The sequence below is a fragment of the Crotalus tigris genome, unplaced genomic scaffold (genome assembly GCF_016545835.1).
Source record: "Crotalus tigris isolate CLP2741 ecotype Arizona unplaced genomic scaffold, ASM1654583v1 scf7180000017601.7605149639:7615979, whole genome shotgun sequence".
Lineage (NCBI taxonomy): Eukaryota > Metazoa > Chordata > Lepidosauria > Squamata > Viperidae > Crotalus > Crotalus tigris.
The window spans coordinates 3,027,043-3,044,509 of NW_024096505.1; the positions used below are offsets into that span (position 1 = coordinate 3,027,043).

At 36.1% G+C, this 17,467-nt stretch overlaps 1 protein-coding gene across 1 annotated transcript in view; it reads right to left on the reverse strand.

The window, feature by feature from the left end:
* Positions 1-490: 490 nt before the first annotated feature.
* Positions 491-17,467, reverse strand: part of PCP4 (Purkinje cell protein 4) — a 61,270-nt gene continuing 44,293 nt past the window's right edge. The window contains exon 3 of the mRNA XM_039369324.1: positions 491-846. Coding sequence (XP_039225258.1) covers positions 719-846 — 128 coding nt within the window. The 3' untranslated portion in view covers positions 491-718. The remainder of the gene's footprint in view (positions 847-17,467) is intronic.

Here is a 17,467-nt window from a genome sequence, read left to right on the forward strand (position 1 = left end):
TTTAGACTGGAAAATGGCTGAAATGTTTGGTTCTTTCCAGTCAGAGAAAATACTGGTTATTGGCACATATGGATAATACCTTGGTTCACCAAATGAGCTAAGAAAAATGTATGCTCTCATTCCTTAGAAAATAAATAAGTTCAAAACATATGAGCCATGGTGGTGCAGTGGTTAAAATGCAGTATTGCAGGCTAATTCTGCCAACTGCAGTTTGAATCTCATTGGTTCAAGATTAACTCAGCCTTCCATCCTTCTGAGGTCGGTAAAATGAGGACGCAGATTGTTGAGGGCAACTTGCTGACTCTGTAAATCACTTAGAGAGGGCTGTAAAATACTATGAAGCAGTATATAAGTGCTCTTGCTATTGCTATAAGGTAATGTGGTGATTTCCAAGCTCTGAGTGAAGATAAAAGAGGGCATTTACATTGTTTTAATTTAAAGCACTGGATTTGTTGAAATAATATAAGAATGCAGATCAAGACTAACCAAGTAAATTCATCCTAATATTTTATTTTAATATCAGATAAAATGTGGATTACAGAAGAACTGATACTGGACGTCAATATAGAGCCTAAGCCACAGCATATGCATAATTGCTTTGATACCTGACAATTGGGGTTTTAAATAGTGGTTATTCCTGTACATGCATCTAAATGTTTTAATTCTTCATTTCTGGATAGACTAGGAAGTGTTTGATGGCAAAAATATGAGGTAGAGACTAAGACTGAGAGCCGCCCTTTTTCTTCTGGAATTTTCTGAACTGAGATTGTATCGCCACAGCAGCTTTCTCTGTCTCTGGTGCATCCATGTCTATGTCAAAATCCTCTGGAACCTTCTTTTGTGTATCTGTATCAAGAAAATGAATAAACACAAAAACAAATAATTAATACACATTTAAGAAGAAAATTATCAATATGGATTCTCTGAAGAGAAGCCAGACATAGAAACCTAGTGATCTCTTCCTCTCATATTTCCATATATCTGAGAGATCTCGCCTTCCCACTCAATTGACAATGTTCTGAGACATGATTAGTGGCTGAGAGTTAGCTGGCATTTCTCAGCCTTGCCAAGATTGAGAAACACCAATGTAGACTTTATTTTAAAAATCCCACATCTTTAACTAAAGCTGTTAGCAATGTAATAGATTAAAACCATTGTTTAGTATCAGCCTCCAGCTTGAGGCCAGAAAAAAAAGGGAGTGAGGAGGGTTAAGGAAGGCTGAGAGCAGACACCAGCTGTCCCGGAACGACCAACATAGCTGTCTGCTTGGAATGAGCTACCTACAAGGATTTTTTTTCAACTTCCTAAAATTTTATTTTGATAAATAACTTGAGCAAATTATTTGTTCAGTGTTTCTAGGATTGAGGCCCACTTGGGAAGTAAGAATATTTGAAAGGCTTGCAGACAAGATTCCTGCAAAAAACTGGCAAACTGACAGGGCTGCTATGATGAGCATAGTCAGCCACTGGACACCATTTACCAAAAGGCAAACTAGCTTTCTTGGGATGCCAAAGGCATTCTTGCAAATAAATTGCGTTGCAAAAGGCTGGCACTTTGCTCTGCAGCATGTCAATATCCTACTTACTGTAAATTAATTAAAATTAATTAATGTAAATAATTAATTTAAATATTTTAACAAGCTCCAGGGGAAGCTGAACTTGTGGGTCACCAGGGGAATTGTCTGACAGCACACTGGTGCCTGAAGGCAGTATGTTATGGATTCCTGACTTGCATTATCTCTTCCAATAATAAATTAATTGACAAGATTTTTCAAGTAGAATTTGCTCCTAATGTATTCTCAACTTCTTTAATTCTCAATTATTTTTAAACAAACATTTATTGACCATATCAATAGTGGTATTGAATATCTCATATCTATGGTAACAGTACTTATTTAGAACAAATGGACTGGAAACCCAATTCGGTCACTCTATTGTACAACCTCTTACTCTAAACAGAGAAATACAGGCACACTGAGCTCTACTATTTTATTTATAACCCAGGAGGGCCTGTGTTAGAAAATTATAATTGCTTTGTTTATTGTATAGTTGTATACAATAAACCCAGGAGGGCCTATGTTAGAAAATTATAATTGCTTTTAGCTATACTTTTAGCTATTTGGTGTTTGCTTTTTAACAGCAGGTTTTTTTATATGAAATTTTTTCAAAAATATGTTTGCTATGATTAAAATAGGTATTTAAAATAGATGATATGGATATAGTTTTAATATGAAATAAGTCCTGTGAATGAATGTCTATGGAGATTCTCAATCATCCAGGTCATGGTTGTCCCAAAGGTACTTTTTCACAAGGCAACTGGACTTCTTTTTTCTCTTTGAAGACATTTCGCTTCTCATCCAAGAAGCTTCTTCAGACCTGAAGAAGCTTCTTGAATGAGAACTGAAACATTTTCAAAGAGAAAAAAGGAAATCCAGTTGCCTCGTGAAAAAGCACCTTTGGGACTGTGAATGAATGATTGTGCCAGTCATTTCATATTCCATTTTACATTTGTTTGGCCCTAGTAGAAGGCTGATATTGCTAAGAATGCTTCAGGTGGTTGCTCCATCTTTCTCTTTCTCCAACACCTTTTCTAGAAGACCTCATTTTTTTGGAGCTTTCCGAAGTCAGTAATGACTAACTTCAGAGTCAATCATCCATGGAAATTGGAGACAAAACTGAATTTAATGAAAGAATCCTAGCTTAGGATTGGAGTACTGGAGAAATTTGTTCAAATTATTTTCTTTGTTTATAACTTCATCTAATGAAAACCATCTATATGGAATATGTGGACATAGGTTTTCTCAGATAATGGATTTGGAAAGGGGCAGGTTTATCTATTCAGAAAATGCACAGAAAATGTTAACTGCAGTTTCACTCTAGGTTTTCTCATGCACACTCATATAGATATGCCACTATTTCTGAGACATCACTGGGAATAAAAGGGCTCTAAATTAAATTGAGTAATTGAAAAAATACTTCCCCAAAAATTAATAGGAAACTACCTCCACACTGTTGTACTAAAAACTCATGGAAGTATGTGCATAATTACCAGAAATCACCTAACTTAAAAGATGCATATTTGTTTTGATTTGTTTTCTGGTTTTTTTAATGCTGTTTTAATTGTTGTGAGATGCCCAGCATTGCTTAGGGAAGGTGAGTGGCTATACAAATCAAATAAATAAATCAGTAACACTGGCTGGATTGCACTTTAAAAGCAGGAACAATAAAGGTAAGAAAGAAACCAACATCCAGAAAAAAAGAATCCAAATAAACCAACCAAAATCTAACTATTCTGATTCTTTCCCCAACTTCTGCTTCCTTCTGAGCTCCATCCTAATAGTATACCTCCTTTTTAGAATATATTAACTCTTTTAATATTTTGTTGCTGCAGGAAACATGGGTCATAGGTGAGATCTCTTTCTCTAAATACACTCCATACACACTCAAGGCATTACCCAGTGTAATTTCTCAGGAGTGTTGAACAAAATGGTTGCTACAAAATTCAACGTCTCTGTGTCTATATTGGTGCCACATGCCAGTATGGTCCTTGTCCATTTCTTTCATCTTAAGCCTCACAATATGTTATTCATCAATATATATCTTCCCCTATTACACAGACATGATGAAGTTAATAGTGTTTGCGATATTCTTGGCAACTATATCTCTAGACTGCTTTGCCAGTACCCAGATGCATTAGTAATTATTGGTGGTAATTTCAGTGCTCATATTGGAGAGTCAGATGCTTTTTTACAAACTCATTTTAACTGGTCTCTCCCTTCAAATGAAACAATCTTTTCTTTATAGGCTCAACTGTCTAAAAATAGAACTATAAAATGGCAGGCTTCGGAATGGACCAGCTTATAGGTAGTCTGGATGTGGAACTAACCTTCTGGAGCTCCAAAGGAGCAAATGTGGTTGATTATTTTATGGTTCCACATACAGTACTTCATCTAATAAACCCACATACTGTAGTGACCCTTTCCTATTAGTCTGTCATCTGAGTCCTAAAGTAATTATTAAGTTCCTAGCTGTAGTTCACTGTCTTCTGAGGCCATCGCAAAAAGACTCATTCAAAATAAATGGTCTTCTAGAATTGCAGAAAACCTGTCCACTCTGTTAAGTTCAGAACCCTTCTTTCAACTCCACTTCCAAATCTGTTTAGCAGATTCCTCTGAAAAGATATTGTCAGAATAGATATTACCAATTTATTATCCACACTCTCAGGCTCCATTATTTAGAGTTTGTTTAACAAATTAGTAAACAGTTTTTTTTAAAAAAGCCCTTCTTACTGCAATATACACTTTTCAACCTAACAATTCATGAGGTTCCCTTCAATCACTCAGAGAGCACAAGATGTTCTATAAAGCACCGAGAGGAGATTGAGGGAGAAGCTAAGCTTAAAAACTCAGCCTAGTTAACTGCTCTCCTATGAGTAGTACTTTAGAATTCATCTGCCAAATATCTGTGGATATTTGAACAAGTTACTTTCAGAACATTTTAATTCAGAAATATTAAATAAATAATCCAGTGGCAGTGGATGAATCAGTGATGACTTCTCCGGAATTCCCTCCTGTGTCTATCGTTGAGGCTGAGTATTTCATTGTACAACTGAAATCTGGGAAAACTCCTGGAATTCCCTCCAGAGAGGCTGAAAAAAAGTAAAGATTGTTAGGCCCCAAAGGTGGCTTCTCTTTTAACTTATATTAATAGCACAGCACATTTTCCATCTGTATGAAATGAGGCCGTAGTTATCCTTCTTTAGAGGAACAGAGGAAATGGACTTAACCCTGCCAGCCATAGATCAATTACTTTGCTTAATATAATAAGCAAAATATATGCAACATATTTTTATTTAAAACTGTTGGATTGTGTCCAAAGTGAAAATATTAGAGTTGAGGAACAGAAAGGGTTTAGAGGGGACCATTCAACCTTAGACCATTACTCTGGTCTCACGCCATTTAGCTGAAAAATATTCTTCATCACTGCCCACTGGCATCCCTTTTGCAGCCTTTATGGATTTGAGATCAGCTTTTGATGTGATTCCAAAGGAGAGGCTATGACAAAAACTTCAGGAATCTTGCATGGATAGAAGATTTTTCCTTCTTATCCAGACTCTCTATTCTGACATCTCATTGAGAGTCAAATGTTTCCCATCTTTCTGGAGTTGTTTCCATGAAAAGAAGGGTAAGAAAAGGGTGTATCTAAGCCCCCTTACTTTTGAATTTGTACATCAATGCATTAATTCAGCTTTATCATCTTCTAGTCATCACTCTCCAATGTTAGCAGGTCATCCAATTTCAGCCTTGCTATATGTAGTAATATTGTCTGTCTCCCAGGTGGGAATGAAAAGGGCATTGAGGACATTGTCTTCCCTTTGCCTAAAAGAACAGCTTGTAGTAAATTATCAAAAAATTAGAATGCCAGTGATTGTATGATACAACACTAGGTTACATAAATAGAAAATTAATGGACCTCCAATAGAGCAGGTAGTACTTATAAATATCTCAGGGTGGCAGTTTCAGGGTTCCTTATCTTGGAGTATCTTCTCTTATAGGGGAAGTATAGCCCAATGTAGGCCCAAAGCTACCTTAAGAGTCTTCCATTCAAAGAAGGCACATTTTATTCCTGCAGCTTTCAAAGTTTTCCTTGCTAAGGTCATCCCTCAGCTACTTTATGGTGTCCTAATTTGCATTTTTACAAAGTTTAGTATCCTGGAAGCTGTCCAGTCCACATTTGTAAGAGCAATATGTGCAGTACTAAGACACATTAAGAATGCTGCCTTACACTTAGAGATAGGTTTGGTTTCTATGAGTACCAGAGCATCTTGTTTGTTTGTTTGTTTGTTCGTTCGTTCGTCCGCCCATTCATCTATCCATCCATCCAAATTAATATTGCCGCCCATCTCCTCCAAAGGAGACTCTGGGCAATGCACAACAATAAAACAGCCAGTATAAAACAGATAAAAATCTAAAAGCCACAGTAATAAATAATATAAAAATACTGCACCTGAGCAAAGACAGGATAAAAACATTGCCTCAGCAATGGAGCCATCAAGACAGATCTGCAGTTCCTTCATTTCTCTTTGAAATTAATGTTGTTTTTTTTCCTGCAGGTCTGGCTCCACTGGTTCTCAGGGGCTGTTTTAATTCAACCTGGCTTAGAAGAGCAAATAGCAAATCCAGTGTACAGGACTTTCTTTGGAGAGTTTCTGTCCATTAGGGCTTGAAAATGCCAATAGTCATCATAAACAACAAATCTGGGATATTGATTTTCAAACCAGTTTAAGCCTAATATCCAACTCTACAGTATTTGGATTCTCCTCAAGTGGACATGTGCCATCATCTTATCTCTCTTCAGTTCTAATTGTGGCATTTTGTCAGTTTTTCATATTGGCCAAGTTAGATGCATTATCCTCTGCAGTTCTGTACGGGAGGTATAAAAACATCCCATTTCAGAAGTGGGTTGCCCATGTTGAGATGGTTCTGTGGAATCTTGAAGCCATATACTCCTTTTGTTAATCTACAGAGCAGCAGTTCTCAACCTGTGGGTCGCAACCCCATTTGGGGTTGAATGACCATTTCACGGGGGTCGCCAAACAACGCAGTCCGCCATTTCCCCCCCCTTTTCCTTAGCTGTGCTACTCCCTTTTATTCTATTGGCTTTTGAAAGCTAATAGAACAGACTCTCTTGAATAGAGTCTAATTCTATTGGCTTTCAAACCAATATGAATTGTCCAGGCTGTCTCTGCCCTGCTGAGCCCGCCAAAAGTCCCATTCTGCAAACGGTGCTGCAAGTTGTCTGCAGTGAAGGCGAGCTGTCTGGAAGTTTCCACCCCTCCCTGCTGAACAACTACTAAAAATGTAAGTAAAAGAGGGCCAGGGGTGGGAGGCTGGTGGGCGCAGGGAGGGTTGCTGGCACGCGTGGGGCCCGGCGGGTGCCTTACCTCCCTTGGGATGGGCCAGCTGGTGGCCCAGGCGGTGGTTGGCCTGCTCTGTCGCTGCCCCTGGCCAGCTACGCCTCGGCCGGCGCAGGGGGCAGCACCATGCATGCACAGCGCTCCCGGGCAGGGAAAGTCCTCAGCTTACAACCGGTTGGGTAGTCCTTGACTTACGACCAGTTGGGGGGTCGCGGCATTAAAAAGGTTGAGAACCACTGCTATAGAGAATCAAGGAAGATGTATATTTATTCCATTTTGGAGAACTACCTTGGTAGACAGCACAATGTCTATCTATCACTGTTTCTATCTGATCAGGACCCTGGCATATCGTTCTAGGTTACACAATTTTGTACAACCATTTGTTGTATCTGTCCCATGTATGGTTGAAGTTTAGCCTAAATGTTGGTGATTGTACTTTAGCTACTATAATAAAATATATAATCTTATTGTATTTTTTTAAAAAATGTTAATTACCAATCTATGTATTTTATTGTGGTGCTTTCTGTAATAAAGGTTTGATCTGCTAAGCCATATTGAACCCAACAGGACTTACATCTGAATAGCCATGTATAGACTTGTGCTGTTAGTATTTTTGCTGCTGTTTAAAGCACCACTCTAGTCTGTTTTTCGAGTCTGTTGTCCAAACTATAATGTAACTTCTTTTCCTGAGCCCAGTTCCACCATACAGGAAAAGTATACATATTGGAGGACCAAAACACACTGTTGGAGGAGAGAATTACTCCTCACCATCAGACCTCAACCCCCAGGCTGAAAAAGAAGAACTTCCGTTGCTGTCTGCTTTGCAATGGAATAGGGCAGAATCCAGTCTCCTTCGTTTCCTCAGTAAAATATCCTGAGCTTGGCCTTATTGACTTTGCAAATCTAGAATCATCAACACATTTTATTGTCATAATTGTTTCTCAAGCATATAGAATGCATGATTGCTGCTCTTTTAGACCATGAAAAACTGATAAGATAGTATTAAGCTTTCAGGGCTTAACATGTCTGTTATACTTCTATTACTTTAAATAGACTTTTAAATTCAAGGTTTTTTTTTTTAATATGAGCTGCCCAGAGATTGTGGAATCAGGCAAAACAATTTTTTGCAACTTAATAAATAAGTACAATTTTTGCTTGTCCAGATTCAGTACAGAAAAGCCATCCTCTAAGGGCAAAAATATATTAAATATTAAATATACATAGTTTACATCTATAGGTTTGCAGATATTCCTAATTGTTTTCATGTTCAAAAAGTAAATTTATAAGTTATGCAATAATCACAATTTACATAGAGATCATGAGAAAAACAGAAAGTAAATAATAGCTAAATTAGTTGGTCTTCTTAACTGCCCATCCAACTTCCTATTTCAGCACTCAGCAACTTATACAAATGATATATCTGTGGAATTAAATGAGCTATTCATTCCAATTGTGCAGCAAATAAGTTAGCTTTATAATGTGTTTTTCCACAGCACAATCAATAAAAAGGAATGGATGGATGGCAAGCAAACTCCTGAGAGTGCAAGTGTAATTACTCATGACCAAGCCTTCAGCTAATTTCTTGATTTACTTTTAAAGTCAGAACTGAAATGAACAATGGCTGTACTCGTAAATGAAAAGCATTCACAATACCTCTGTAGATATGAATACCAAATCACTTGTGCTTGCATATGTTTGTGAAGCAATTTTACAAAGCTTTTTTTTAAGAACAAAACTTTGATTACAAAATTATGCTACTAGGACATATCTCATTCCTAGATTTCATCTTACTGTAACTTATCACTGAAATTACCTTCTCCACAATGATCTAGCAGTATTCCAATATCTAAGGGGCTGCCACAGAGAAGAGGGGTCAACCTATTCTCCAAAGTACCAAAAGGCAGGACAAGAAACAATGGATGGAAACTAATCAAGGAGAGAATCAACCTAGAACTAAGGAGACATTTCCTAACAGATAGAATAATTAATCAGTGGAAAGGCTTGTCTTCAGTAGTTATGGATGCTCCAACACTGAAGGTTTTTATAGTCAGCAAATGGAATTTTGCTCCTCTTACCCCTATTCCCCAATTAATGTTCAAATGAATATGTAAAACAATTGCAATATGATCGAAGAAAATATTTAAAATATAAAGGAGGCAGGGAGAAAAGAGGACAGAAAATTAAAATCCAAACACAAAGAATTTACCATAATCATAATTCTCCCGTTTAAATTAACTAGACATCAATTGACTATCAACCAATCTGAGCTATTTTTCTTTTTAAAAATTTCTTTTCAACTAACTAGTCAATCTCATATCTTATTACAGGAATATTGATACAGTCATTACATGAACACCTTGGAAACATCATATGAAGAGAAATTACTCTCTACATCCCTAAAGTGATTAATGATATTCAATCATGTAGACTTTAGGCATTATTTGATAATCTCTAAGGAAATATTTTCGGTTGAGAAGATAAAATTAGACTGGTATTTATTTCTATGGCTTTTGATGTTTTGGAAAAAGAGTGCTCTTTTTTTTAACCTGTTTTTATTTTATTCAAAATAAAGATACAAAATACGTAATGAAAGAACAATTATATAAAATACAGAACAATTGTTAAACAACAATTGACTAGAGACAATATTAAGAAACAAACATGGATATTTGATGCAGGATGTTTTGTTTATAACTTTTGGGATGATTTTGGGATAGATAAGATGCTGTGATGAATTTTCTACAAGTGGATTACAATAACAGGCCTGTTTTGTTTTTTCACTAATATTGTTTTTCCTGTTAGCTATTTGGTCATTAATATAACATATTGAAGACAAATCAACAAGTTGCTAATAGATGTAGTAGTTTAAAATTTTTTGGAGGGCTTATTTCACAAAGGGTGGGAAATGTCTATGGAGATTCACAGTGATCCGGGTTGTAGTTATCCCAAAGATACTTTTTCACGAGGCAACTGGACTTTCTTGTTTTCTTTGAAGATGTTCTTCAGAGCTGAAGAAGCTTCTTGGATGAGAAGCGAAACGTCTTTAAAGAAAAACAAGAAAGTCCAGTTACCTCGTGAAAAAGCATCTTTGGGACAAAGGGGGGAAACTAATGTAGTAATATATAAATCAGTATTTAATTAGAGGGGACAATAAGTGCATAATGTCTTCTTTTTCTTTTTTGATGCACCTTTTTAATGCTTTGATTGTTTTGTGTTTTTTCCCCTTTCTCCTTTTGAAAAAGAGTGTTCTTAAACTTTTCAACTTACTGAGGATGCTCAGCCCAAACTGACAATCCCTGATCCCAGGCAATTAATACATCCTGTATATACACAGGAAATATATGTGGTGTACAGGAAATTATAAGAAATATACTGTTAAAGCATCAGAAATAATATTCTTAAATGAAAGGAGCTGGTGATACAAACAAATGGATAACTTTCTCCTGTTTGTACAGGATTGAGTTATTTGGGCAGGGATCTGTTCTCTGAGCTTGCTGTTTAACCCCTGCCAAAACCTACAACCTGAGCTACAAATATTCTCAACAATTTCTAACTGAGTTATTTTTAATATATATTTTAAACCATTACCTTCCTAAATTAGTCTTATATCAAAAGGAAGAACTCTTACTTGGGCAGTGTAGTATTCTTATTGTATGGACAATTATTTTTATATGCAGTATATTAGTTGCTGTGTACTGACATTTGTCATTATTTTAGTACATTCCTTAGAATTCTTAATCTTTTCTGCAGGATAAAAGGACAGGGGCAGGCATATATATTTGCACATGCACACAAATGTTATAAAATAAATATTAAAAATAATGGAAAAAAAATCAGTGACTGCTGTGGCTATTAAAGTTATCCCCAATTCTTTCACTGACCACTGAGATGATGACAAACATAGCTTTCTAAATTTTAATATAGAAATTTCAAATTAGCAATTTATGGAAGCACTTTGAGGAATTCAGAAATATAATGTAATGTCAGCATTACATTAATCCATATAAGTTTGGATAGTCCCATTAGTGCATATCAGTATTACCTAAAGTCAGAGAGAAACTACAGTGAAATCTAGTATTGCTCCATGAATGCAAGAATGCATGCAATGTCTATATTAGAATATATCAAATTGGGACCAAACAGGCAAATTGGGACCCAAAGTATATCAGCACTTTGTATAGCAAAGGAGAATTGCCTAATGCCCCATCTCCCTCTTTAGTGAGGCAGATAATTATGACAATTTTAGAGGACCTATGTAAATCAGGATAATTCACTTAGCTAATAATGAAACAATAGCTTTCACATACCCTTATATCATTTGACTGTGACAGCCTACAGAGGGCACCAATCCAATAGTATAATTATACTAGCTATAAAATCTTTACCTTTTAAAGGGACAATTAAATACATAAATATATATTTAAAAGATAATTATCATTAGAAAATGACAGAAATTGTATTTTTATGGAGTTACAGGTCTGTACACATTATAGCTTTGCATACTATCATCAGGAAATAGCTCAGCAAAAACAGATTTTCTTAAAACCCACTTGAAGAGATTCAGCATGGTGTCAAAGTAGTGTTAGATATTTACATTTTAATAGCGTGAGCAGAAATTAAAACAAACCAATCATATATTCCTAACCATCTGTTAATATTTTATTTTGCCAAGCTGGATGACAATCCCTTACAGATTCAGTCAATGATTTCAATTGCTACGGAATGATGAAGAACTCACAAATTGATTGTGCAGTAATAAGAACACTTATTTTCCAGGTATTGCTAAGGACAAAAGCAGAACTCATACAATTATAGTTTTTATTCAATAACAGAACTGAAGCAACATAAAAGGCAGGCAGCAACATAACGTTGTAGCTGTAAAACAGAGTAAATCACTGTCTACGCACAGCAATGGAAGACATATTCTCCTCCTGATTAGCCTTTTGATGTCATTTTACAATCTAATCTGATTAGAGTTCATATGTATGTAAATGTTTATTTGAAGACTTTTTATTCTCTGATAATGATTGTTCCCAAAGAATTTGTATCGATTCAGACTCACATTCTGGAAAGTTAAGAGACAGGGAGTGGAAGAAAAGGAGGCAAGGGGGATCAATTAAGTGGTAAGCAGTAAGATTGAACTGGCCTTCCTTTTCTGAAGCTCTTAGTACGATTTGTTTTATTTTGTTTGTTTTGGCTCAAAAATGCAAAATGTGTGGTCCATCTTTGCTCAGGGAAGGCAGAATCAAAAATCTTTTGCTTACCCTGGAGCCTGGTCCAAACTCACTTTGTGTAACTTTCAACACTGTCAAAGACAAAGCCTAATGCAGCTCTTCAGCCAAAAGAAGTTACAAGCTTTAGTTGATGGATGGATCCAAAATTGCTCTGGCAATGGAGCCAGAATTCCTTCTACCATCCCAGGAGAACTGACAGAAAAGACTGAGCGTTTTATGTGAGAACAAGGGGCAAAATGAGTTCCTCATAGCTGTTGCTTCAACCACTGTCAGTTCCCAGGCTGATCTTCCTTTGTCACAGTGGCCTTCCTGCAAAGGAAAGTATGCAAATTCTAAGGATCCTCTGTTCTCAGTTTATGAAAGAAACCAGAGCCAGCCTGTCCTGAGTTCTTGACTCTCAAGGCTTCTATCAAAACTGAATGCTGTTGTGGCATCAGCATCTTACTTACATGATTGATTATTGCTTTATTTTACTCTAATGAAAACAGTGTCATTTTTTTAAAATGGTGGTCAAAGCCAAGGATCAAGAAAAGAAGCACTTCTGGACAAAACACCCAGCAATGCAACTTCATGCAAAAACTTCTGGTTCAATCTGTGGTTGGAGAATCAGCTTATTTTTCTGAGAACACCATTTATCCAAATGTTGGCTGGTGAAAACATTGTGCTGTCTTATTTAATATCTGTGTTTTAACAGCTTGGCTATCCTTATTTCCAAGGTGCAAAGGCATACTGACATTGGTCAGACATGATTGCTCTTAATCTGAATGAAATTTAGAAACATACCAAACACTTCAATCTAATCTGAAACAATGATAATATGACTCTTTAAATAACATCTTTTAATTACGTAAGTTGATTGAAGTCCTATTGCTAGGATAGGCACTCAGTAGATTAATGGTCAAGATTAAAGGAATTGCTTTAATTCTTTCTGAAATGAGTAATCTATGATATATTTATGGAGGGGAAAATCTCCCAAGGGAAAAGGGCCCATCTAAATTTTATTCTTGTAGAGGCTCTAAATGCAGTCAATCCATTTAAATATCATTCTCCCACTGAAACTGGGATGATCAGTTCTGCAGGGCTAATGGCAGGATCTACGTCCAAGAAGGAGGTATCAGCATGTTTAGAAAAATAAGGAGAAGGAAATGAAAGGTACAAAATAAAACAAGGCCTCATGTCTGATAATGCCTGAGAACAACCAGTAGCCACTCAATACTGAGTCACTTGGATAGGAAGAGGGGGGTGCAACAGAAATTGCCAGCAGAGAGCAAGGCACAGCCAGCAGTGTAGGAGGCTTTAAAATGTCAGCTGTTGTGAGAGCCGAGATTAGAGAAAAGGCAAGGAGGCAAATCAGCTTTAGTAGGAAAAAGGAAAGTGAATGGTCCTTTCTCTGTTTGACCTGTTTTTTTTTTTCCTTTTCCTCCCCTGAGTAAAATGAGAAAAAGAAGACAGTGGAAGAAGCAGAGATAAAATGTAGAGAGAATAACTCATTGCTTGCAGAATGAATTTCCAGGCTAACAATAAGACTCACAGGCACAACCAATAATAAACAATGGGTAGGGACGTGTCCACCTATATCAACCTACAAATTCCTACTCAATTTTCATTTGGATAAAATGTTAGAAAAAGTTTTGTGAATGCAAATTAATTTATTCTATATATTTAATTTTTTTAAGTAATCTGAGACAATGCCCCTTATCTCATTTGGTGACACAAAATTTAAAATATATTGCCTGAAATAGTACTGTTATTCATACTGAGTTTCAAAGTTCATCATATTGTGAACCTGACAAACTTCTGGATTTCTTAAGATCACACTGTCCCAGAATGGACATTCTTCAAAAGTAAAAAAAAGAGAACTTCTTAATCATCCAAAAGGGGGAAAATTGGTCCATATGTTCTAATCCTTTTCTCTTGGATGGTTATTACTTGAATCCGTACCCCTTAACTCTACAAAATAAATAAGGCTAATTTTAAAAATGTTGCCTGCCCTGGCTGAAAAGATGGCCAAATTTTCTTGAACTGTTTTGGTAATACCATGCCATGCAATTACTCTAACCTCAATACTCGGTATCCTGTGGAGATAAAAGGGAAAAACTAAGGGAGCAATAGCATTAAATGCATTTACGATATACTGTAGGAATAAAGGTCTCCTGTCTCTTGTCATCGGAAGAGGGTGAGAAGGAAGCATTAAACATTTTACTTTAAATATATTTCATGGAGATTAACATACATGAGGGATGGGCAGAAAATTTATGTTATCTAACAACCCTTTTAGTTAGACATCAATCTACACGGGCTAGCATTTTAAGAGGTGATTCTTAAATCCAAAGCCATTAAAGGAAATACATTTTCTAAAAAAACCAACAACAAATGATGTTATTTTTGGAGCCATGTTGAAAAATCGGGGGTATATGTTAACAAAAAGCATATGGAAGAACTAGATGTTATTCATGGATGACCTTTTTCTATTGAAGGCTGCCTTTGTGTCATGCTGGCATCAAGCAGAAAAATGTATAGATCGGGGTGAACTGTCCTTGCTTGATGATAAACGAATGAAATGTCCAGCAGTATTGTGCACTAATGTATAGGTTATCCATAGGGCCAATACAGTGGTGGGATTCAAATATGTGAACAACCGGTTCTCTGTTTGGATGCCGCTTCTGGAAGTCCATTCTGGGCCTAGGCAACAAAAAATTAGCTACTGGTTCTGCCAAAGTGCTGCAAACTGGCTGAATCCCACCACTGGGTCAACGGTATCCATAGAGATCAATGCTATTCATAGAGGCAGTTCAAAGTGCTGCAGCTCAGAGATCCCCAAATACAAGATCATGTAAGTGTTTTTGAAAGATCAGTACAAATTCTGCTTGGCCCCTCTCCTACTCTGACCTGAGGTTGTCTGTAAAAATGAAATCCTAGCAGAAAGGAACAATATATAATAATAGTAGTAGTAATAATAGTAATAATGATGATGATTGATGATGATGATGATGATGATGCCAAAGTCACTGCCGGCTTAGGATGGGGCAGAGGAGACTTGGAGAAACAATGTGTATATTGGAAGAGGCAAATGGAAATATTGGAAAATCGGCAATGTTATGCATCCCAAATATTGTGTTGTGTAGAACCTATTGTGCCTTTAATGAATTGTGCCTGCCTTAATATTTATCATAGCTCTTTTCACTCTACCTGGTATCCATTATCCCTACCTGGGTAACTGGTTTCAGATGAATCTTACTTTTGGATTTAGCACCATTCATTATTTGGTCTTTGGATTATCATTACATGTAGACTTGCTCTCTCTGGCATATTTAAAGCAACAATTACAGCTTTCAAATAAATGAAACAAATTATTATTTAAGCCTAAAGAAGAAAAATCAGATAGGTTACAGTTATTTTAATTAATTTATCAGTTCTGTTGATTTTGCTGATGACAGGGACGGTTTTGTTGATTTTCTGCTTCTTTGAGGAATATTCTTTTCATTTCTTGTCTACTTCCTCTTTACTAAACTGCTATATTGCAAACTTTGGAGGGATCTGGGCTGGGATTATAGAGAGATTATTCCTCAGGAAGACAACTCTAGGGATTACAGTAAGAAATTTATCAAAATACAATTCCCATTTATACATCTACCTATTTTCCCAGGAGCAGTTACAAATCTTTATATATCTTCACATACAAATAATTGCTGATAAGCTCAAAGAAATAACAGTGATGATTTTTTTTATTAGTTTACAATATAAAATACAAAAATACAAAAGCAAATAATAGGAAAAATGGGGGAGGAAAAATGCAAGGGAAAAGTATAGAAAAGTAGGGAAAAAGAAAGAAAAGGCGTTGACTTCCTTTGGTGCAGTAGAATAAGATAGTAACATCAAACCTCAACTTTTTACTTTTACATAATAGTATAAACTAGCCATTTCTATAACAACAAATCTATCTAGTTGGTAAAACCTAAAATCAAAGTTTCATTTTTGCCACCTTAAGCACAAAGTCCAGAAGCAGTTTCCAAGTAGAAATAACAGTGATGGTTAACACTCTTGGAAGACCAGCAGCACATAAATCAAAAAGGGCACAAAACATTTCTTAGCTGCTAGCTCATTACTTAGAGACAGTTGTTACACTGGTGGGTCAAAGCCAGAAGTCGATACTAGAGCTCTGTGGGATTTCCCTTACATGTCTTTTTTATCTGTACTTATTGACGGAGCAATGATGGTGGACCATAATGTACCTTTTTTGTGCCCTCAAGACCATGTTGACTCCTGGCCACTGCGTGGACAAATTCCTTTAGTTTTCTTGGCAAGATTTGCCATTGCCTGTATCTTGGGGCTGAAAGAGAATGACAAACTCAAGGTCATCCAGCAGGCTTTGTACCTACAGTGGGACTAGAACTCATGGTCTCCTGGTTTCTAGCCTGATGCCTTAACTACTATGCCAAATGGGCTCTCCAAGCTTTCCTGAGGAAAGTCAAGCACAATTCCAGAGATTTCAAAGAATGTTTTCTTTCGCTGAGATTTAAAATACAAATATTTCTCAGGTTCACTGTTGTTATTATTTGCCTTAACATAATGATTTGCAAAGAGGATATCAATCTTTATTTTGTTCTTCAAATTATTTTTTCTTTTTTCCCCCAGCCAGGTTTTCTCACTTTGTGCTACTTTCAGGTAATTCTTTGTTTTTAAGTGATTTCTACCAATTATTAGAATGTAATAGTATAACAAATCAATCCAATTTTTCTTTTTGCTGATGTTAGAAAAGTCCATTTAAATTATAGAGTAAAAAGTATTTCTTATTTGGATCACATTAGTAATCTTTGCCAATAATAGACCACAAAATAGTTACTATTGTGTCTCTTTCAGCTATTTTATTACATTTAAAAAATGTTCTGCTATTTCCACTATGGTAGGATTTTTACACTAAAAATTGGAAAAATCTCTTATTTCTTCAGAAAAACTAAAATATTTGAATTATTTCATATTATATCAAATAATTACAATATTTTTATAGTGCCGCATTCCAGAAGGACTCATGACAGAGGTGCCTCTGGTAAACCATGATGGTGAACTGACATCACTCTAGAATAGACAGACACACTACAGCTGAAAACGGGACTCAGATATGGGATTCGGACTGCCAGGTTTTCTCCAGAGACCACAAGTTTATTCATAAACTCCAGATAGTGAGTTTTTTAATGAACGGACAGCAGGAACTGTGTTTTTGGGTTGAGCTAGTGATTGGCTGGGAGTTACCAGATTCCATCAAGCTTATAGCCTCTAATGTTGCCTATACAAACTTCTTAATTTTTTTTTAAGATTGA